At 49.4% G+C, this 22,386-nt stretch overlaps 6 protein-coding genes across 6 annotated transcripts; 3 read left to right on the top strand and 3 right to left on the bottom strand.

Moving 5' to 3' along the window:
- Positions 1 to 1,776: 1,776 nt before the first annotated feature.
- M436DRAFT_68440 (uncharacterized protein) lies at positions 1,777 to 2,840 on the bottom strand (the record flags this gene model as incomplete). The annotated part of the gene is made up of 4 exons (XM_013566841.1): positions 1,777 to 2,418; positions 2,458 to 2,598; positions 2,648 to 2,772; positions 2,834 to 2,840. The coding sequence occupies 4 exons, from the start codon at positions 2,838 to 2,840 to the stop codon at positions 1,777 to 1,779; spliced, it is 915 nt and encodes a 304-aa protein (XP_013422295.1).
- A 367-nt stretch (positions 2,841 to 3,207) lies between these two features.
- On the top strand, positions 3,208 to 5,114 carry M436DRAFT_77131 (X-Pro dipeptidyl-peptidase protein; the record flags this gene model as incomplete). Its single annotated transcript, XM_013566840.1, has 7 exons — positions 3,208 to 3,401; positions 3,455 to 3,479; positions 3,555 to 3,778; positions 3,812 to 4,115; positions 4,152 to 4,245; positions 4,288 to 4,957; positions 5,018 to 5,114. 7 exons carry the CDS (start codon positions 3,208 to 3,210, stop codon positions 5,112 to 5,114), a joined length of 1,608 nt encoding a protein of 535 aa, XP_013422294.1.
- Positions 5,115 to 5,964: 850 nt separating this feature from the next.
- M436DRAFT_86671 (NAD(P)-binding protein) lies at positions 5,965 to 6,888 on the bottom strand (the record flags this gene model as incomplete). Its single annotated transcript, XM_013566839.1, has 1 exon — positions 5,965 to 6,888. One exon carries the CDS (start codon positions 6,886 to 6,888, stop codon positions 5,965 to 5,967), a length of 924 nt encoding a protein of 307 aa, XP_013422293.1.
- A 558-nt stretch (positions 6,889 to 7,446) lies between these two features.
- M436DRAFT_59113 (FAD/NAD(P)-binding domain-containing protein) lies at positions 7,447 to 8,622 on the top strand (the record flags this gene model as incomplete). Its single annotated transcript, XM_013566830.1, has 1 exon — positions 7,447 to 8,622. One exon carries the CDS (start codon positions 7,447 to 7,449, stop codon positions 8,620 to 8,622), a length of 1,176 nt encoding a protein of 391 aa, XP_013422284.1.
- Positions 8,623 to 9,239: 617 nt separating this feature from the next.
- M436DRAFT_59110 (putative signal peptidase I) lies at positions 9,240 to 13,224 on the bottom strand (the record flags this gene model as incomplete). The annotated part of the gene is made up of 3 exons (XM_013566829.1): positions 9,240 to 9,290; positions 12,732 to 12,885; positions 12,938 to 13,224. The coding sequence occupies 3 exons, from the start codon at positions 13,222 to 13,224 to the stop codon at positions 9,240 to 9,242; spliced, it is 492 nt and encodes a 163-aa protein (XP_013422283.1).
- A 7,320-nt stretch (positions 13,225 to 20,544) lies between these two features.
- Positions 20,545 to 21,144, top strand: M436DRAFT_59130 (uncharacterized protein; the record flags this gene model as incomplete). Its single annotated transcript, XM_013566834.1, has 1 exon — positions 20,545 to 21,144. A coding segment is annotated over one exon (600 nt), but the record flags the coding sequence as incomplete, so codon positions are not given.
- Between the last annotated feature and the right edge of the window lie 1,242 nt (positions 21,145 to 22,386).

Genomic DNA, 22,386 nt, shown 5'->3' with positions numbered 1-22,386 from the left:
CCGATTAGGTATATAGTAGAAGGAGTAGCTATACGGAGTATAGTAGTATTTAATAGGCTATATACGGTTAGGTAGTGAAACTAGTAGGCAGGTTTAATGACAGGACGTAGCTCGAAGAGCTATAAACATAGAAGCGGCATAGTCTACATAATCATTCTCTAGTAGAACCCCGGTTCTATAACTTATGTGACCCTTATAGGGTCATCCTGGCGGCTACGACACTTAGTTATAGGTAAGCGCCGTGACACTATTATTGCCTAGTATCCTATTCTAGATATGCGTAACGATCATTAGTCTATAGCTAGCATAGATAGATACCACTAGGGGGCATTATCGGTTTACCTAAATAGTCTAGAAGGGTACTTTAAGACAAAATCCTAGTGCATTATTGCATCTTATTAGGGAGCGCAGTCGGAAATAATAACTAATACGTGGATACGGGCCTAAGCTATATGACGAGACGTAGATAAGGAGGTAAAGAGGTAGCAGGAAGCTGGCTGGGAAGGCTCCCGGCCAGCCTTGGCAGCCGTCACGTGACAGCGACATTCCATCAGTCGGTGATCAAGTGGCCGGCCGTCGTCGAACAGGGTCACGCTTAGTGTCTTGGTGTTGAACCGTGACACATCTTGAATCCGCCCTTAAGGTAGTAAGATTTACTACAGTCTAGTGTAGTACGGTTCGCATAGCAGCATTTTTGGGCCGGACAGTGCCTTATATCCGCTAGAAATTCTTGAAAAGGTGAGTTAAGCTATGAAACGACTTGAATCAACCTTGATAGTTAAAAATTATTAGAGGGTGCATCCTAGCTACCGCTTCAGCTTATAAATTGGTCCGGCAATAGCATCGTCCTTATAGCCGGGAGTTTGAAGTTTGCAGACAAGTTGTGACACATGTAAGGCACGCACCTTCACTCTGTGGTTCGTAATGACGAGGAACAATTACTTAACATCGATACTAAGGCCGATTAGACATGGGTTCACGAAGGCCTAACATTCATCGAAGATTTCTGGCGAGCAAATAAGCCATCGAGAGACCAAAGTTGGAAAAAGACATGAATCATATGCATTACACCGATGTATGCAACAATACTTGGTTGTCCCATAGCCTAGTGCAAGCAGTTCATGCAAACATTCGGCACACGAGGAGAGCATTGACTTAATACCAACACTGCAGATCTGCATCGCAAGCCATTTATGTCCTCTCCCGGCTTGCTTCCATGCCACCTACGTTCGTTCTTGACGCCACTCTCGGATCCCGGAACCTATCTGACGTGGTCACCGCTCGAACTCCGCTTTGTTGCTGCTCAGGAAAGCCAGTAATTTTTCTCTAAGGCTTTCCGCAGCAGGATCTAATCACGGCTTCTGGGCAGGGTTCCCAGCTTTGCATCTTCTTCCCGTCCCACTACTACATGACGCCTGCGTCCTTGAGGTTCTTTCAATGAGGTTCTTCCAGTGTTGAAGTGATCACTCGGCGGTAAAGTTGTGATGCATGGCACAATGAGCGAAATCGATATGTCTTACTGGGTATACATGAGATATATATGTCCCTGTCACCCGACGGAGTTGCGCGCAATGATCTTTCGAGAGAATGCTGGACCTAGGACAGGATCTATAGGTTCTTGAAAGAGGTCAATGATGCTCGAGTTCGAAATACGTGGTAAATCTACGACAGATTCTTCTCATTGTCTACCACTCAGAACTTCTATCTTGCGTGTCATATTACTCTTTCGGGCGTTGGTCGGGTCAAGACACACTATCTAAGATGCCGATTTACAGCTCAAGTCGGGACCGACTGTACAACGATAGCTATGCAACGATCGAGAAAGTCCAGAACCTCTGCCTTGTCATGCCAAGCGTCATCGTAGGTAGCACTTAGACATAGTCGACCCCTGAATGTTCCAAGAAACACTCCCAAGCCATTACTTAGCTCCTCACCGGTTACCCACGGATTCTTGACCTCGACAAGACCACATCGAGGAGTGATAATTTTGTCGATCAAACCCATGCTTGATATCGAGACAGAAGGCAATGGATTCGGTCGAGGCACCGGAATCAGCTTCGAGGTCTCCGTGCTCTCTGGGAGATGAGGCGTGCATCTGCTCCATATGGCAGGAGCAAGAACAGAATGGTCTGGATCATCACGAACGCTGTGGTAGAAGTCCTCCATGTTGGCAAAGACGTCTCTGTACTTCAGAGCGTAATGCCATTCGGTACGATAGAGATTGTGTGTACCACCTCCCGAACTAATGAGCAGATAACCCTCGTGTCGAAGTGACCGAACGGCAGCGCCCATGCGAGCGTGAAACCAAGGGTCCCAATAGGAGTTTTGAGAAATGATGACTGTCGGTGGGCATTTGTCTCCGAACATGCCCACAAGAGCTATCTCGGAATCGATCATCCAATCAATTGTCTCATCAGCCTAAGTATCGATGCCTGCATCGTTCAGTATCTGGATAACTCGTTTGCCAATCTGTATGTCGGTGTTTGGCTTGGAATTTTTCCATATATCAGGGTGAGCATTGGTCAATGGCATCATGCCAGGCTCAGGCTTCATGGCAACTCTGATCTGATTGTCACCGTTGACATTCCAATGAGCTGCCTATAAAGTGTTAGCAATCCGGAAAATGTCTTGGTGAAGATTGGCAGACCATCATGATGACTCCCTTGCAGCCATTATCAAGCGCCTCTTGACCGATCTTCCGCCAGTAATCTCTTACACGAGAATCGTTCTGGAGGAGGAATGCCGTTCCGTGCGACAGGAAATATACAGGAGCTACACATGAGGTCTGGTCAAACTGTTGTATGAATTCGTTTGTTGTGTTCACTCTGCGTACCTGTCATACTTGATGTAAATGTTTTGGGTTGGAGTGTGCGGAGCTCTGGCGTGGGATATGTCTGTGACTACGAGTGCTTATGGCCAGATAATGCACATGATCTGACAGCATTAGACGAAATACTCCGCATTTTTGTCAAACTACTATACCTCACAGTGGTGCCATTACCAACAGAAGCCGATGTGACCCCAGCTTCCGAATCATATCGGCCCCGCACTTTTCTCCTCCACCACGGCCAAGCACAATGGATCTTCACCCCGAAGACTTGATATGAAGAAGTTACTATGATCGCATATCTAGAACAAAGTCAACATTCCCAGCTAACTCTCTTCCAAGCCACACATTTTTTCGCTTCCACCACGCCGTCTACCAATATGCCTAACCAGATCCGCGACATATCCGTCATTGACAAGGATACTTATCCTTACATCTTCGAGCAGAATGTGACCGTCAAGCTGCGTAGTAACACAGGCCTTGTTCGGCTGAATGTCTATCGACCCAAGAAGTCAGAAGGCGTTCCCGTCATCATCACTTACGGCCCCTATGGCAAAGATACACCATATGAAGAGTAAGCAAGCCACATCTTACAAAGACGCATATATGCAGCACTGACAGTGAAAGCTTCCTTGCGCATTCCTTCCATGATGTGAACCCAAAGCACAAGACCATACCAGAGCACTCCGCATTCGAGACGCCGGACCCATAATTCTGGACACAAGAGGGCTATGCTGTGGTACGCGCAGATGAAGTTGGCATCGGCCAATCGCCAGGTGTAGCCGATACAATGTCCAAGTCTACCACAGACGCATTTTTTAAGGTGATCGAATGGGCTGCTGATCAACCATGGTCCAACGGCAAAGTGAGTCTGCTAGGCATTAGCTACTTTGGCGGCAGTCAATGGCGCGTAGTAGCACGCCGTCCACGCGGCCTGGCCTATATCATCCCGTAAGGAGGAATGGCCAACTATTACCGGGACAGATGCCGCCACGGTGGCATCTTGACAGCACCTTTTCTCAAGTTCTGGTTCAACCGCCAGGTCAAATCTAATCAATATGGATTGGCCAACAGATCCAAGAACCAGCGTGGCCTAGACACTATTAAAGGCGATCTCTCTAAAGAAGAGCTGAAGGGGAATTGCCGCGATCAGTTGATTAATAATTCCAACAACTTCTTCCGCGATGATGAATACTATGCCTCTCGCGATTACAATCTTGAGGATATCGAAGTGCCGCTTCTTTCTTTCGGGAACCTGGGCAACATCGTTGTTCACCTCCGCGGTAATGTCGAGGGCTTCGTCTAAGCAGGCTCGCAATACAAGTTCCTTCGACTTGGCTTGGGACGTCACGACCTACCATTCTACAATGACGATGACGTCGAGTTGCAGAAAAGTTTTCTTAGCGCACTCTGCGAAGGTGACGATTATGCAGGCTAGACTAAGGGGGACAAGCCGGCAGTACCGATTGCAGTCCGCAAATCTCCTTTCAAGCACGATACGATAGATGCAGCTTCTGGCAGGGCAATTCAGTTCCGTGCCGAGAAGGAGTGGCCACTAGCAAGAACTACTTATACTAAATACTTCCTGACGCCGGATCTTGACTTCACTCCAGATGAACAACAGTGTCAGATTCACAAACGCCTTTCCTACCCCGCGCTGACTGTCCCTGACGACAACTCCTACCACCGGTTCATGACTAAGCCGTTCGATCATGATGTGGAGATCACTGGGCACATTGTCGCTCCTGTCAATGTCTCCGTCACCCCCGAATTGACCGGAGGTGCACCGAAGGACATTGATGTCTTTGTCACCGTGCGCCACTGGGCAAAAGACGGCTCGGAGATATTCTACACAGGTTCTATCGGAGATCCTGTGTTTGTGAGCAAAGGCTGGCAACGTGTCAGCTTGCGCAAGATCAACAAAGACCATCCCAATCACCGCGAGTACAGACCTTGGCGCGACTCCTTCTCTCCAGACGTGCAGCCTGTCATTCCTGGTGAGATCTATGGTGTTGATATTGAAATCTGGCCAACACAATTGGTTCTGCAGTCAGGCGAGAAGTTGTCATTCGAGGTCAGTGGAGGCGACACTCAAGGTGTAGGTATCTTCAGCCACGAATCACCCGAAAGGTATAGTTTTCCGCCCCATCATTTCCAGTTGTAGATGCAATGATTGACGGAATACTTTAGGTCACCCGAACGCTTTGGAGACATCAACCATCTGCACTTCGGTCCAAGGTACAGCAACTACGTTGTACTGCCTATCATTCCTACAGCACCTTCCTGAGAAAACAGAGGGCATCGCTTCGATATGTAGAAAATAGCAAGATAGATCGCCAGACATGTTTCTTCTGTCTTTTGTCGTTGGAAAAGAACAATACTTCGATGCGAACTGGAAACATCAAGACAGATGCATGATCAGCAAGTCGGGCACTTTTGCGCAGGTGCCGATGTCAGAAGTTTTTTTTACAACTCCGTGGTACATTGATGATCATTTGTAACAAAAAATCGTCATGTTGTCCCCTCATGATTTGCCAAAGGTGGAAGTCTTTCTCAGCCAAGGACAGTAGAAGCTAGACCTTACTGCAGATGGGATCTCCTATGACTTTGGCAGCCTTATCAAGGAGACTTCTTGGATCTTGCTCCTTGCACAGCTTAGGAAAGTCAGACCCGGACCAGACTCTCGGGGGTTTGAAATTGGTTCTGGCCCGCTCTAGCCGGTTCATACCCTGGATAGCTCCTCTTGTGCATTGTCTCTTAGTCCTGGTCCCCCGCATGGTTCCCCCCAATGGTAATTGGGTCGCGGGGAACGTTGCGGGGGCCAGAGCCCCTCTTGTGGAGAGTCCTTTCCGGTACCAGTTCCTCCTGTTCAGGGCCTGCGATGACGTTGCTAGGTAAAGTGATCAAAATGTGGCAATCGGTCAGGCCAAATCTATACAGAGCGCAGACGTCCAGCCGCCGAGCGTGGTCTTGGCTTGGACCAGTGTCTGCACTCTCAGTTGACTGTACTGTATAGCTTAGGATTGCATTTTGAGTTGGAATATGCCAATAGTGTTATCGATGTCAGTGGGAGTTCTAGCCAATCAAACATGCTTGATTAGAATTTTGAAACAAGAGAAAGGACTGCATACATAGATTCAAAGTTTATCATGCACTGTCATGGACATGCCACTTTTAGAAGTTCCATCCATCGCAGGCAGTGGTACGCCTCTATCCTCCGAGATTTGGCTAGTAATTTTCCAGAGCTTACTTGCCTTATCCTGCGGCTGTGTTGGCTTGCTGATGACTAACCGCTTGGAATTCCACATGATCCCGAACTTCTCCTCCTTTGGGATGGTCTTCAATCTAAGGTATTGGACGATATTTCTGGCTGATATCTCGGGTGTTGTTCCGAACTTGGCCATAAAGCGCATCAAGAAAGGCATTCCAGGATCTTGCATAGCTTTTGTCTTGGTTGTTCCGACACAGGCGGCAACAAGAGATACCGATCGACCTTGCCACTTATTACCTGCCTCCTGTATGAACATGAAACCAAGATTGTTGGAACCCAGAAGCGCCTTCCAAAAGCTAAAGGGTGTCCTTTCGAACTGTAGATCATCAAGATCAGGGACCACAAATTGTGGAACTGCTCCAGCCAGATGGATGATTCTGCCATCCCCCGAAGCTGCCAGGTTATCGAGAAGTAGGTTGTCGATGACGACGCGTGCTTGATATTGCAAGGCAAACGCGAATTCCAATCCGTCATTGGTGATTCTCTTGCCACTGAATGCACTCATGGCAGAATGGACGATACCGTCAATCTTCTTGCTCCATCGCTGCACCTCCATGGCCGCGTGCTTCGCGCCTCGTACACTTGACAAGTCACCGCGAATGAATGTGGCGCTGGCTGCGCCTCGGGTCTCGAGTTGCTTCACAGTGTTTTCGCCTGCTGTAGGGTCGCGTCCGACAACGGCGATGAATGCACCTTCACTGGCCACTGCTTCAGCAGCAGCTTGGCCAATACCAGACGTCCCGCCAAAAAAGACGAAGTGTTTCGATTTTAAACTGCGATAGTCTGTCATGTCGAGGGGAGAGAAGCTTCGTGAGCGGCCGTATAGTTGCGAGGGGACGACAATGCGCAGAGAGTATGGCTCGTTTGGTTGATCAATTCCTCGAGGATGATCATTGTGAGTATGAGTTCTTATAGAGACGCTGATGCAATTTCTGCTTCGTTCGATAGATCACTGCGACATTGGCAGGCGCAAGTCGGATTTGTCATTGCTTACTTATTGATGTTCCCTCCGTAGAAGGAGAAAGACCGCCAAGATGAAATGAATGCCCCTCGCCCTAAGGCTTGGCAGACTCCGGAATCAAAAAGATTCCGAATCCACGAGGATAGTAGGACTCCGGGCTTGCAAAGATCCCGAGTCTAAGCCAGTCCTCGATCCTTCGGTCTTCTACGGATATACGGTTTCTCCGAAACCATTTCGTCGTTGCTCTGACGGACTTCAGACCCGGTCCACTTTTTAACGTTTCACTCCAATCAGACGAAGAGCAAGCTTCAAGAACTTAGGTAACAACTTATAAGTACCAACGTGCAACGTGATTAGATCTAAGCTTTCTACGTCTTTCTGTCTCAAATGGATATCTCGCGGGATAGCGCACGTTTCGTCATTATTGGCGGTTCATACGCCGGCATCAAAACTGCACACGGAGTCCTCAAGCAAATACCTAATGCTCATGTGACGCTGATTAACCCATCGATGCAATTCTTCTACAACATTGCGTCTCCAAGGATCCTGGCCAACCCCGACGCGATTCGCACAGATGAATACATGATCGACATCCCAAGCTGTTTCGCCCGCCATGGTCCAGGTTCATTTCGATTCGTGGAAGGACTTGCCACAGAGGTTCTTGAGCAAACTCGAGTGGTCAAACTTGCCGATTGCGAAGAGATTGCGTATGACTATCTCATCATTGCTTCAGGAAGCACTACCAAATCAACAGAGGGCTTGGACGGCGATATGGCTCCGTGGAAAGCTCGACAAGACGGCCGGACGCTTGAGTATATCATAGAAAGCCAAGAGAAACTCGCACGAGCGACAGACATTGTTATCTGCGGAGCTGGTCCCGTTGGAGTGGAGTTCGCAGGCGAGCTTGCCGATATGGTCGAGGAGAGTGAGAAGAATTGCAGTGTCACTTTGATATCTTCGAGGAGCACAATACTGCCTCATATCGACCAGCGTGTCGGCCTCCATGCTATGGCGATTCTGGCTCGTAAGGGCGTCAAGGTAGTGATGGGAAGCAAGGTGGCTTCTGCCTACCGAGACAACCTGTCCTCGAGATGGATCATCGAGTTGGACGACGGCACGACGATGAGCTCGGATTGCTACATCTCTACAACTGGACCGTTGCCTTGCAACAATTTCATACCAGGCCACTTTCTGGACGATCAAGGATGGATGAAAGTTGACGCTCATCTTCGCGTCGTCAGTTCCGCGGCTTCAGATCAATCTCCGTGCAGAGTATATGGCATTGGAGATATCATCGCATGCCAACCACGGAATGTGCGTGTCATCAACCAGCAGCTGACCGTTCTTCTTGCCACTCTCAAAGCGGATCTACAAACGACAACATGTGGTCAGAAATCAAGCCTGACATACTCGCCGAGACCTACGACTCACATACTCATACCTATCGGTGCCGCTGCCGGGACGGGCCTCGTCTTCGGCGTGATCCCGTGGGAGTGGGTTGTGTGGCTTATGCAAGGTCGCAATTATCTCGTACCATATGTCCGACGCTTCTTGAGTTCGTAATTGTCCGCTGTCCGCTATCAACCTCTAAAATGGTGTGCTACAGAGGACTACGGCTGGAATCGAGGGTATCATACCCCGCGGATGGCCAAGGAAAGATGCCCGCCGTTGAGATCTACCATGCAGGATTCATGACTGAACGTTGGAGTGAGATCCGGAATTTGCACATCTCAGGTCTCGTCCCTAGCTTGCAAGTTCTTAGTATAGGTTCCGCCATTATTGTACTGCACAAATTCGTCAGCCTGGGCTCGTTCACTTTCGTATCCATTGTGTGCATTGTGTACAACAAACACAATATTAGACACATCGTTCGTTGTTGCTCGATCTGATCCGTGCAAACCCCAGTACCGTACAGCGGCATCCTTTATGCAAGTATCTTTCACGCTTTTGCAGACGATTTCACCCAGAACGCGGTGCACATGGCTAAGTGCAGACAATGCATCAAAAATGCGCCGTTCTTAGTTTTTTGATAGTTGTCTTCATCAATTTTCGATTAGCATCTACGGCTTCATAATGGGCAAAGTGTAGAATGCAGCGCATTAAGGGTGGTAGAATAAGCTTAGGTTTGTAGAATGTCTAACAACCCAGAGTAGCTCACTAAGGGTATGACATGCACGTTCTCACGTATTAGGTTCATCTCCAACCAGTATGATCAAGGTTGACAACCAAGGCTTCGCCAACGATGGGTGCAACCAATGGACCTACGATGACTGCCAGACCCCAGACGAGAAGTGCAGCCCCTCGCTGAGCGGCTGGCCAGATATCTGCTAGTACTCCACCAGCATCACTCAAGGGCGCACATCCAAACATACCGCCAAAAAAAGAGTGATGAGTAGCGTCTGTATGTCCTTGGGGGTAGCAGATGCGAAGGAGAACGCCATCAAGCCAAAGATGGGGATGAGGACTGAGGGCTTGCGACCGAATGCTTCGGACATAGGTGCCCACAGGAGGGGGCCGAAAGCATTACTGTATGACTCTCCAGCGTCTGTCACAAGTTCAAGTCTACGAAGATGCTCACCCCGCAAGATACAGTGTAAGGCCCAGAAGTACTACCTCCTGGCTGACATAGAATTCGCTCTCGACTTGTAGCAATCCAGAGTTGTAACTGTTGTACCAGTCATCAATTAGTCAGGAGTCGAGTGTGGGAGTTGGACGCAGTGGTTTGAACATTGTGCTTGCCCAAGTTGTGCCCATCGTGCACAGACTGTAGAGGACAGTAACAGTAATCTTCTTTTTCATCGACCAGTTCAGAGGTTTGTACGGATCGTCGTCCCCATCAAAATTGACAAGATTGTTCGCAGGATGGTGAGGGCTCTTCGATTGAAGATCCATATCGTGTTCAAGTGTTGAAGAGCTGGCTTGGGTGCTCATCATGGGTGGGTTATTCTCGGAGAAAGAAGCAACATCGCAAGAGATGAAGCAGTCATGACTGTCTGTAATTCTTCTGTATGTTTATGTGGTTGTTTGTGATTGATGCAAAGAAGGCGATGTGATCTCTGATTGGTCGAGATAAGTGCGAAACGCCGAAAATGCGAAAGTGCGAAGGCGCGAAAGTGCGAAGGGTACAATGAGACCGACTGACCCTTCGTAATATGCATGTTGAACGATTCCCTTTCGTAAATCATCCAACAACAATACTCCGTGGTTTTTTCATCGTCTTGTTGGGCGCACTAAGTGGCAAGAGTGAGCCACGAAGCTACGAAGCCACGATCTCGGTTTTGCAAGAGCTCAAAACCTCCACTGCTCAATCCGGACCAGACTGCAGTTTCGCCATGGCTCATGTGAACTATTCAGATGCCGCAACTGGTCACCATCCTTACGCTGCATCAGATGCAGGTCACGAAAAATAAAATGCGACAAAGTGACTCCTGGTTATGCCAACTGTGCCGATGCTGGACTACCATGTGTGTACACCGCGCGACGCCCTCGGAAATCGCAGAAGCTTCAACGCGCCAGTGATGGCTTCCATTCATACAAGTCTCCGACCGCAACGCCACGATCCTTATTACCAGCCACGACAGTTGCGGCGGTCGCTAGTGACAAAGTCGAACCCCAGGGAGCTGGCGAGGATGACATAGTCATGCCGCATGAGATGCAGGACCGAAATTTCGTGGCCAAGCTTGCTGTCAAAGCATCGGACCGTGGAAGTCTTCTCACGACGAACGGAAAGTCGAGGTATATTGACGAAATTCAGACTCACGAGGTCGGAAACCCTTGATGGCACTTGTTCTGCTTCTCATAGATCTTCTTGGGCCAAGTAGAGAATCCGCTGACGCATGGTAGGTGGCTGATTTTGGATCAATACTTGCAGATGGAGCCAATGAAGTTATTGATGAACCGGGAGCGAGGCTCGGAGACCCGACTAACGAATGGGATAGTAGTATTCTGCTAGGAATTTCCAGCCCCAAAGAAAACTTACAGACGCATTATCTAGACAGCATAACCAGTGCTGCCCTGTGGAATCATCAAATCCAACATGTTGATATCTTGGTTAAGACCATCTACAAGCCGTCTGTTGACATACTGATCTCAAGGGCTTGCAAAAACAATGTAGATGCCTCCGTTGAGTCACTCTGTTTTGCCATTTGGTTCGAATCGGTATACACAATGTGCCCAGAAGATTGTCTTGCGATTTGCAAGGTGGAGCGAAACTTGATGCTTCGAAAGTTCCATTACGGGCTCCAGAAGGCACTTGCCAAAGCAGATTGGATGACAACACAAGATATCATGGTCTTGCAAGCTCTTGTTCTACTTGGTGTATGCATCCGCACGTCTTTGTGAAGATGTATCAGGATGTTAATCATTATCAGGTGTTCGCCCCTGGGCGAAGCACACGACTTTGCTGGATTCTGACTGGTATGGCCTTGAACATAGCTCAAGCCATGGGCCTTCATCACGACGGTACTTCTTTCTCTCTCTGCCATATAGACGGAAGTTCGCCGTCGCACATGGTGGACGCTTTGTCAGCTCGACAATCGTACCTCGCTCGACTGTGGACTCGAACAACATATTCCCCTGACTACAGACACAAAACTGCCTCTCCATATCAACAACTATGACCTGGAAGTCAGATTTTCTACCAAGACACTCGTGGCTCGCACCTCATTCACCAAGATGAGCGTCAGCTTGATCACGATCGAGACGGCGAAGACAAGTCTAACAATTAAGCGTCGACAGTGTGTTCCGCCTCCTTTGACCAATGAAAAAGTTGAACATCCGATCGACCGGCAAATCGCTCGCTATGAGAATCTTTATGTCCCTTGTTTGGACACCAGTGACCCATTGCAGCGTCTTTGTCATCTGGGCACACGCCTGATCATCACGAAGCTTTCCAGGACCCTTTACAACGTCCGTAAAGGCAATGACGCTCAACGTCATACGCTTGATGAGGCCGAGGACGACCAATATATCGCTTATGCAGCTGACATCCTGGAAATTGCCTACCAATTGCCAGACAGAGACGACCGCTTTGGCTGGTTCTTCGGCTGCAAGTACACGCAATGGCATACGATGGCTTGGCTGCTGATAGCGCTGTGCAAGCGACCACGCAGCCCATCTGCGAATAGAGCGTGGGCGGTCATAGATACCGTGACAGTGGACATGGATGAGAAACTCAATGCCAGCAAAGCACCAGATGCTGCGAGGAAAGTTTTTTCACAACCACTTTTGGCATTTGCTGGATCGAGCCCGCGAGATCAAAGATGCCAGTGTGACGACGCCGAGTCCAAGTGAGAGTAACACGCTCTCCGTGGTAGATTCAGGGTACGACAGCGGTAGTCTGACGTCTACATATCCGGATGGTTTCTCGACGTGTCAGGATGGCTTGTTAGGTAATCCCTTCGTAGGACCTGGGATGGATTCTGCACTGGAGATAAATTGGGAGGATATGACTAATCTACCACAGTTCTGATGGAGATGGAAGGAGAGAGTGTCACAACCATCATGGAAGCGAGAAATCGTGAGTCCAGCCGCTCAAAGGCATCATCCTTTCTCTCACGCTTAGTACGATCTCAGGCCACGGCACCTCGAGTGACCGGGAAGTCGGACGACTAATCTCGGATCACTCGCAGCTCTCGCACTTTCCGACAGATATATCTGCTCGTCAGGGCAACGAAGTCTCTAGGTGCAATGGCGATCCATCCGAGCCAAGGTACATAACCGCGCACAAGACCAATAACTTCGCTTCTTGTGACAGTATGCCGACCAGGAGGATAAAGTGGAACATCGACCACCTCATTGTTGTCACCCTTGGTCAACAACAACTGCCTGTGATCCGGTAAGCGACCTTCCATTATGCGTTTTGTTTGGCTCCGCTCACGTTGGTTTGTGATTGATCAGTGCCCAGTGGACCTGGACTGCGCGGTGAACCATCGGCAGCGGATGACCAGAGAACCAGACGACCGGCACATCTTCTACACGAATATCTTCTTGTCGATTGTACAGCAAAAGGACATCTCCTCGATGGAAGGCTGGAGCCATGGATTCCGAAATGACCACGATTATCGGGCAGGAGGAGTTGGTTATCAAACATAGAGCTTGCCACAGCATAAACGTACTGCTCAGGGCCATAATAGTTTGTAGAAATGTGGCAAGCCACCGCCTCATTCTCGATGTGCTTGAACAGAGCGTCACTGGGCGTCGAAAGGGGGAAACAAGCTGTGTCAGCTCTTTCTTCTATGCTACGTTTGTCCTGTTTTGTTTTTGCAGCAGTACAGCTCCATGTAGCATTCATTGCTAGTAAGGACCAGCAGATGTTGGAGTGGTCATGGCTGATCCACTTGTGGATATCCTCTGTGTTGCAGCGTGTCAATTTAACCGACTGTCGCCAGGATGTCGCTTCCGATGCTGTGATTAGGCTTGCAAAACCATCTTGAGACATCATACGCACGTAAATTTTGATCCACTGGCTGATATAGGGATCGACGGTCCTGGGCTGGCTAGCATGTTATACCAACGATAGATGCTACAGCGCGCTGTGGGGACGCACTAGCAGCGAGTCAAACCAAAAATGATCTGAGGCAAGTTTGAATGGCTTTCTCATGCTTGAAAGAATCTAGCTGGTGACTGTAAAGCAAACAAGAGTGCAATATCGCGAAACAGAGGGATGTTTCGTTATCCATGGAAATCTGAGCCCGTGTTCTTAAGACTCTTGAATGGAGTAAGTCTGAACATAAACGATCATTCATGTTGATCTTAGTACCTATGCACGCCCACAAAGAACGTGGTAAGGAGATAATCAATAGTCGTAAGCTTCGAACAGCCTGTCGCCAGAAGTGACCTCGGGTTATTTCTTCGATAAGACACACGAAAGCCGTTGACAGTATCATTGCAACTTTGCCATACCCACAATTTGCGGAGTATTCAATAGAAGTGCCATACCCAGATGAATGTCTGTGTGATTTGAGTCAACAGCTCCTGGTACCGCTTGGCAACTCCAACTCTGGCACGGCGTCAGACAGTATATGCAGAATGTACTTCACTCTGGGCATGATAGCACGCCCTAGGGCCGGTTTTCTCGAAGAAGACTAAGACCTCAACCATGCAGTCAAACATCCTTATCTTCGTTCCGTCCCTCTAAAGCGCAAGCAGCCTCTCTACCTGTTCTTTTATAGCTAACTTGGCTACTGCTGACGCGTGACTTGCTCTTGGTTTTGGCTCGCCTAGCCAGTCCATCCGTTTGACTTCGACATCGTTTTCTCTTGCAAATGCGTCTACTGCCTTCTTACTCATCATTCTCCTGTCGTGCTTATCCGCTGCAAATGTCGGGACGAAGTCAATCTTTATAGGGTATCATCTCGGGTCACCAGTTTGGCCCCTCGCAAGAACACGTCAACCCACTCGTTAGAGTGCTCCCTTGCGATCTCTTCGGCCTCTTTGTTGATCTTGAAGTATGCTAGATGGACGTCCTTGTTCGTGTGCCTTATTATAAATCCCTTTAGTTATACGGTTTCTAGTCCATCGTTTGACCGGATAGCTGCCTCAATTCGACTCTTCGTCCTGCCTGCTTGATCGTGTTCTTGGTATCCCTCCATATCTAGCTTGCTCAAATCGATGATCATATCTGCTTCTTGTGTGTGTGCTGTCTTTTTCATTGCGCTTCTGATCCACTGTCCTACTGATATTAGGGGCGATCCGTTAGGTGATCTATCCGATCGTTCGGATGGACCAAAAGATACTCGGGATGCTGAGGTTCTAGAGGGAGTCATTGCCTGTTCTGGTTCTGATATTGGGACTCCTCTTGCTGCTATGCTAGCATACGAGTCAGTCGTTCCAGTCATAAGCGATGATTGCAGAGATCCCCAGTTTGGTACTGATTCTTGCAGGCTCTTGAGATCAAGAGCTAAGGCTGTGACAGTGCTTTGCAGCTGTTTGATCTCGTCCTTGTATTCGTTTTCTCTTTCTATTGCTCTTGCCCTTTCTTCTTGGGCTCTTGTCCTGTCTTCGCGTTCCTTCTCTTTCAGTCGTAGAAGGTGTCTCATAATATCACTAATCGTTGGTGCTCTCTGCATGGTATCTCCATCTTGTGTATCTGACGTCGGGCTGGCGCGTGACGGTGAGAGCTCTATTGCGTTGCTCCTTTGTGCGCCATTCTTCTCTGAACTCCTAGTGATCATCCTTGTCGCTATAGGCGATGGCTTCTTTCTAGGTGTTGCCTCTGCCGATGCAGAGTCGGAGTCGTTGTTGAATCGCGGGTCGCGTCTTGGAGGACTTCCCCTTTACTCCACCCTGTCTCCCTTCTCGTTTTCTCTTTTCTGCGCGCTCTCTGTCTCTCATAACCTGATCCTCCTCCCCTTGACCCTCTACGCTGCCCTGCGACAGCAAATCGAACCTCCCTTCACCTGCTATACCTCCGCCTCTCGTTCCTCCTCGGCCTCTTGGAGCTGGCATCTCGACCCCGCACCGTGGCGCTTCGCTGGAAATTCGAGGGAATCACTAGGAGACACTGCTCCAGCTCGTAGTACAATAAAAATTGGATATCTCAATCAAAATTCAAGAAGTTTTTCGTGTATCTAGCTTGGGTAGATGTTTCTTGCCGAACAAATATCCTGGAGCAGGGTTGCCCGGGTAGCAATGCAGCCACGAACGATTTTGTTGTCACTATGCCGGCCCTCCGTCTTACACATACAGAGACATATATTCAGAAACTAACATACATGCGAACCATTCTCCTGATCTGTCACAAGAGGTGAAAACAAGTTCGGGGTCGTACCCCAAAAAGTGGGTCTCTACCAGGGAGCAAGACCCTTGTTCTACCCCGCCGCTGTTGAGTGGAGGAAGGAGAAGCAGAAGTCGACCTGCGCGCGCTCGACTATGTGTCGGCCTACGACAGCAATCTGATGTGTCCAATCTGCCGGAGCGCCTTTGTCGACCCGGTTGTTGTAACCGATTGCGACCACCATTTCTGCCGCGACTGCCTTAACTCCACCACTAGCTAGAACCAGTACTCGGGCACCTGCCCAGCTTGTCGTCGCCCTAGACGATTGGTTGGTTCTGGTTCAGCTTCCAAGCTCCTGCTCAACATCCTAGATGATCTTGTTGTTAAGTGCCCGAATCATCAGCCTTCTCTCGCGACAGGTCGGCTGGAGTTCGAGGGCTGCGACAAACAAGTCAAGAGAGGCCATCTACTCGACCACGTCAACATTTACTGCGACTACACCTTGACCAACTGTCCAGACAATGAATGCGACCGCAAACTACTACGCAAAGACGGTGCGCATTGTGTGCACCAGCCTATATCCTGCCTCGCTTGTCGACAATCCATGACCGTCTAAGACCTCGACGTGCGTCCACTTTGCATCCACTGCACCCAGTCCACCTTAGCTGACCACAACCTCACAGTCACATTGGGCAACCGTCTGTGCCGACCATGACATTCCGTGTCCATCCTGCGCCGCTTCGATACCCTACCGCCACTAGCGAACTCACCTCGCCCACCACTGCCCCGAGACCGACGCTACCTGCCCCGCTCGCCAGTTCGGCTGTCCCTTCAACACCAAGCGCAAGCACCTGTCGAGTCATGCTATCATGTGTTCACTTGCGAAACTCGCGCCATATCTCTCCGCTTAGCAACAGCGCCAGGACGAACAAGATCGAGCCCGCTAACGGCTTAAGAAGAAGCTTTAGAGCCTACAACAAGATGTGGCCGAGTACAGGAAGACATCACAACAGGAAAAGAGAGCCCCTGCGCCACCAGAAGAGCCGTCGTACTTTCCTAACAACATCGCCGACTTTGAGTTGCCAGACTTCCGAGACTTCTAACCTCACGCCTCTCCGACTCAGCATCTCCTCTCTCTACATAAGAACCTGCGTGAAGAAGTCTCGCGCCAAGCTAATACTATCCATGAGGTCGACACCAGGCTGAGCATGATGCTGCTAAACGAAAATATGCGCCTTAAGGACGAACTGGCCTACTAAGGCGCCTAACTCAGCGCCCTCATGCGACAGGTCGGCTAGCTAACAAACGCCCGCCTGCAGGCTATTCAACCGACTCCCATCTCTGTTGTAAACCAGGCAGACCAAGGTCCTAGCGATCCCTTAAGGATCAACCCGCGCATGCCTGTCAGACGCACGACCGATAAAGGAAGGACGAAGCTGTAATGAGATTTGATGATTTATGATGAGATGAACCATGTATGCGTATATCCGTTCGAAACATTGATGCTTTTGAACAGCTCAAAGAGTCTTTGCGCATGAGAAGCGACATGTCAAAAGCGGCGCCTCCCCATCTTTCATGCAAGGACCAGAGGGATGATGTCTTGCGTCTTGTTTGAGAACTATCACTTGGAAGCCAATGGCCGTGGCAAAGGATCAAGGCATCTGATGTCGATGCATGTCATTCTGCATCTGATACCTTTGCTACCCGTCTTCTTGCATTGGCCCAACGCCGCCGACTGATCGACTTCCTTGCAAGAACCAGACCCCACAGAATATCACGTCTCAACATGGAGCAGACTCTTTTCCCGAAGGTGATCAGCACGTCGTTTTCTGATCCTACAGACACTACAGGCGGCTTTTGTGCGACTTGACCACGCGCCTCGGTTGATCTTTCTCTCATGCAAGTCAACTATTGACTCCCACAATGGCTTGTCACGAGGTTGACAAGCCGTATTGCTAACAACAGGCCTGCTCAGTTCTGCAACATACCATGCTTCCTCTTGTGTTCGCTTGCGCAAATCTGGGAAGTTGCGGAGCCACACCGTCGGGATCACATGAACTTAATGGGACGAGAAAGCATTGGAGATCAGCAGTTGCATCTTGACCCTCATACACCTGGTTCGCCTTCATCTCGTCCAATTGATTTCCGATGTGCGACCCCGACCGACATGCACACACGCGCGCATGCAGCAAGAAGCTTAACAACAGAGATTGAAGTTCTCATTCCTGTCCGACTCGACGCAGTTTCCTTGCCTATGCAAAATAGCCTGCCAACCCCCTCTCCCTTTTGTGGAAGGTCTGGAAGAGGCGACAGAGACCTCAGACCATGACACATACATACGTCCGTACGACAACATTGACAATATCGAGCAGGTTTCACCGGCCTCAAGGGTTGACGCAGCAATGCCATTTTTGACTTCTGTTTGCCTTCTCTTCCATCTCGTGTCGAGACTCAGCGGGCCTTTCTTCACCGACTGTTGCTGAAAAGCCCCATCGGCGGTGAGTCTCAAGAAGTGTTGGCAAACAAACAGAACATGGAAAATTCTTCAAGTTTACCTTTGGCATGGATACATATCTCAGGATGGAAGCTAAATAGCCGAGCATACCCTGGTGTCATGCAGCCGTGGGCAAGTAACGCCAATCACGGCACGCGAGGATGGTGAAATCCCAGTGGCATGGACAGGGGAAGTCGGGATCGATTATACCGGCTATCCAATCAACAGCCACAATAAGGTCTTCTGTCTTCAAATACCCTCGCGCCGGTGAGATGTGATATGCAACGCGCTGTGCACCATATGCACACACAACGGGTCCAATTAAAAGAGTGTCTCTTTCTGATGCCCGACTTTGAGACAACGACCAGTCGCGTGCATTGATTTTGTCAACTGTGTTGGACAAAAGCATAGCTTTGCTGTTATGGGCGGCGTAGCGACAGGAAATGAGCGGTCAACAATGAAGAGTCCTGGTGGCAATCTACGTGAGAAATGTGGTGGCCAAGTGGCACACACGACAGCGAAAGAGGTCTAAAGAAAGGTCAAACCTTGGAGGAGAAAAAAGAGGGCTGGCGCACGTTTTGACAGACCGTTGACCCTTCCGCCCCCGGAAAACAACTTCACGTTCAGACGTGATTTTTGACAGTTGAAGACGGATCGACCGAAGAGAGAGACGCGAATAGAATGTGACAGGGTAGTTGTAAAGACCCAATCTGGCTGAGACCGGATCTGTTGCAGTGTTGAAAATAGGAGTGCGCATGGACGCTGACCAAGGAAGAAGTAGGCATGCAAGTCGGCAAGGCCAAGGGCAACAATAGTTCCCTTGACCATGGCACGGAAGAAATGCGTTGGCGGCCATATTGGGCTGTCACCAACTGGTTCTGTGGCGCCGGGATCCGCTGCATCATGATCCTTTATTGCTGCACGCCACGCGCCTTGGTATGCCTCTTTCGCTTGTTCTGGGCAGGGAAAAGATACGAAACTTGTTGCGGCTACCCGCGCGTGGGGGGTCGTTTGATGCTCTCTTCTTGTCCTTTGACGATGATTCGAAGGATATGTATCCAGGCAGCGCACTGGGTATTGGTGGTTAAGTGGAAGGCAAGGCAAGGAAAGAAGCATGGCAGAGTGATTCGCTTGTATGATCTGAGTTGTGTGGTACCTCATCACAAACCCGACCTACCGGAAGCCCTCGAGCGAAGCTGTTATTGGAACGTCTATCCCTCAGCTCAGCACGCATCTCGGCAGGATCAAAAAGGATGACGGTGGGTGCCGCAAGAACGGGACTAAGCTGATGCATGGTGGCATGGATTTAGTGTGGGAGGAGTGATAAAGGAGCAACGTGCAAGGGTTAGGCAAATTCTGCATCTTTTGGGGCTGACAAGCTGCATGCTGCCGGGTTCGTCTTCTCATCTTTATGCGCGATGGTTCCCACTCGGCAAAGCAGCTAGGAACCAAAAGTCGATCACAGCCCTTTTTTTTACTCGTCGACTGCATTTGCGCAGAACTAAACCAGCTGTCCATTGTTTCGGTCAAAACAGAAAGCAGAGGACGACGCATATCTCTGGACGGGCTATTATCAAGTTTGATGAGTTTGCGGACGGAAGAGGCACCGCCCAGACGCATTTTGTCCAGCCACAACAAATTCGCGCTCCTCGCGAGATTTGAGACGCAACAGCTTCGTGTGTTTTGTGCTGGGCGAGGTCTGCATCCCAGCCATCTTTCTCTGTCCTCGACTTGTTCCCTACTTGAAGACGGTTGCTTATTTCCTGCTTCCCTGCTTGCAACGTCAGCCAATCCCTGTCCGTTCATATTGATCCTTTGCGACGACTTGCGACGCGACCATAACGATCCGCGTCTGCCGAGGGACCTTTTCTATCTTGGAAACAACCATCTCCTATCCACGCTGCTCTAAATCTTGCAAGAAGCCAAATGTTGGGTACACAAAGGACAAAGCAAACGTTCGAGATCAGAAGCAGCAGCAGACGAGGCACTTGACTTATACATTCATCTATAAGATTCGACCTGGACAATTGATTGATTGATCATCTCCTCGTCGACAACTTGATATATCTTTTTATTTTGCTTCTCTTTTTCTTTGACTTCTTCCACTTCGACATGTATCCACCTTATTCATCATATTATATCGGATCGCCTCATTGTAACATGGGTCACGAATATCACACATCTTCTACGACACCGCCACCCCCTGGCTACGAGAAAACAGAGAGCTGCTTCCTATTCGACTCCAAGGCAATCGGCGCCTCGCGACCCTGCTGCTCCTGCCAAACCTCGTCAGCAACAACCATCACCAACCCCTAAACGCGCCACCGCCACCGACCGCGATGCGCGCGAAGCTGGCATCCCCGTCGGCTACAACTTCAAAAACTGGGATCCGAACGAAGAGCCCATCTTACTTCTCGGCAGCGTGTTCGACACCAACAGTCTCAGGAAATGGATCTACGACTGGACGGTCGCTTTTCACGGACCTTCGACCGCGTTTGCAGAAATGGCAGGCGACCTCTGGCTCTTCCTTATCCAACTGGCCGGCAAGATCAAACGCGCCGAGGAATCACTGCCGCGGATCCGCCGTCGCGATGACCGCGAACTGCTCGACGATTTCTTGGACAGTGGAGAACGGCTGTGGGAAAGGTTCAACACACTGCTAAAAGTGTGTGAGAAACACATGCTCAAGACTGCGAAGCGCGAGCGCGGGAGTAAGAAGCTGTACATGGGCAACAACTCTGGCAGAGAGTTTGTCGAGACGATATTTAGACGGGACAGAGAGTTGGAGAGGACGGAGAAACTGACGACGGGGATACGGCTATGGAGTATGCGGTTCGATGCCAACTGTGAGGATGTGTTAAGAGCTTGTCGTTGAAAAAAAGCTAGACAAGCAAATGCAAAGCCGCCACCATCGTTTCCTGTTTCGACAAACCTCGATACACTTGATCGATTGGAAGTTGCTCTACGAGCTACGCAGCACCACTGTACCGTGTGGACCCAAACTCTACACTACACTACATGGTGTTTCCAACTACAGACATCTCGACCCCAGCCCCAGCCACTGGCAAACAAACCACTTGATCGATTCAACACAAACAGGCGCAACCACCGGGTGCCTTTTTGACTTGCCCTAACATTGTTTTTTCCTACTTTGGCTTACAGAGATACCCTTTTGCTTCTTCAAGACCTCCAGTAGACAGCATGGCGCATACTGGACCGGGACTGCCTCGAGTTTCTCCTTTGCTCATCCCCGCACCCTGGTGCTCGATTTTCTCGATCCCGTTACCAAGTTTCTGTCTTTTTTTTTTTTCTTCTCTTGTTCTCTGATACGCTTCTTGTGATTGTTTCGTGCACAGGAGAGAGGAATTCAGGCTTTGAATGAGAGGATGGCCAGGGGGAAAAAGTGTTGTTTTCTTCTTTTTTTTTCTTTCTTCTTTTGTCTATTCGTGGCTGGTATCATTCTAGACTCATTGTCTTTTTTTGCATTTTTCTCGGGGGTTTTGAGATAAGTCTTCTTTTGTTTAGTTTCTCAAGTGCCTCGCGGCCTACGAATTTTATTGATGTCATGATTTAGTCATCTATACTGGTTTCTCTACAGGAACAATTCGACCATGACTTTTCTGTGCAAACCTTGGTTGTTCTGCGACATTTGGGTCCAGAGTCCATTCTTGGGCGTTGTCAACTGCGTGCAAGATGCATCTGGAGAACTAAGCGAACCAATAGCAACACTCGTCACATTCTGACAGCGGCTAATCTTTTGGCGACCCGTCAGAATTGGGTTCCCGCTATCGCATGATGGCGGGTTTTGGGCAGCACGTGCAGGTGTCTGCCACGTCGTTGGGCATTAAGTGCTCACAAGCGGCAGAGGTAGGTGGAAGCATGGGGTGTAGTAGAGCTAGCACGAGGAAGATATCAATAAAACACGCTGTTTCTGGAAATAGGTAAATCGAGGAAGAAACCTTGACTACGTTACTCGATCGTGGCAGCGATGGCTGGTGTCTTGATTATGGAGTTTTCGTTTTGGAAACTCAAGAGATTTAGGATTCAAGTCTGGCAGCCCAAACGAGCACTGAATTGAAGTGATGCTGTGCATGTTGATACATAACCCGAGATGCTT

Source organism: Aureobasidium namibiae, assembly GCF_000721765.1.
Source record: "Aureobasidium namibiae CBS 147.97 unplaced genomic scaffold scaffold_38, whole genome shotgun sequence".
NCBI lineage: Eukaryota > Fungi > Ascomycota > Dothideomycetes > Dothideales > Saccotheciaceae > Aureobasidium > Aureobasidium namibiae.
The sequence above is the reverse complement of the archived record's forward strand: the minus strand, read 5'-3'. Positions and strand labels throughout refer to the sequence as shown.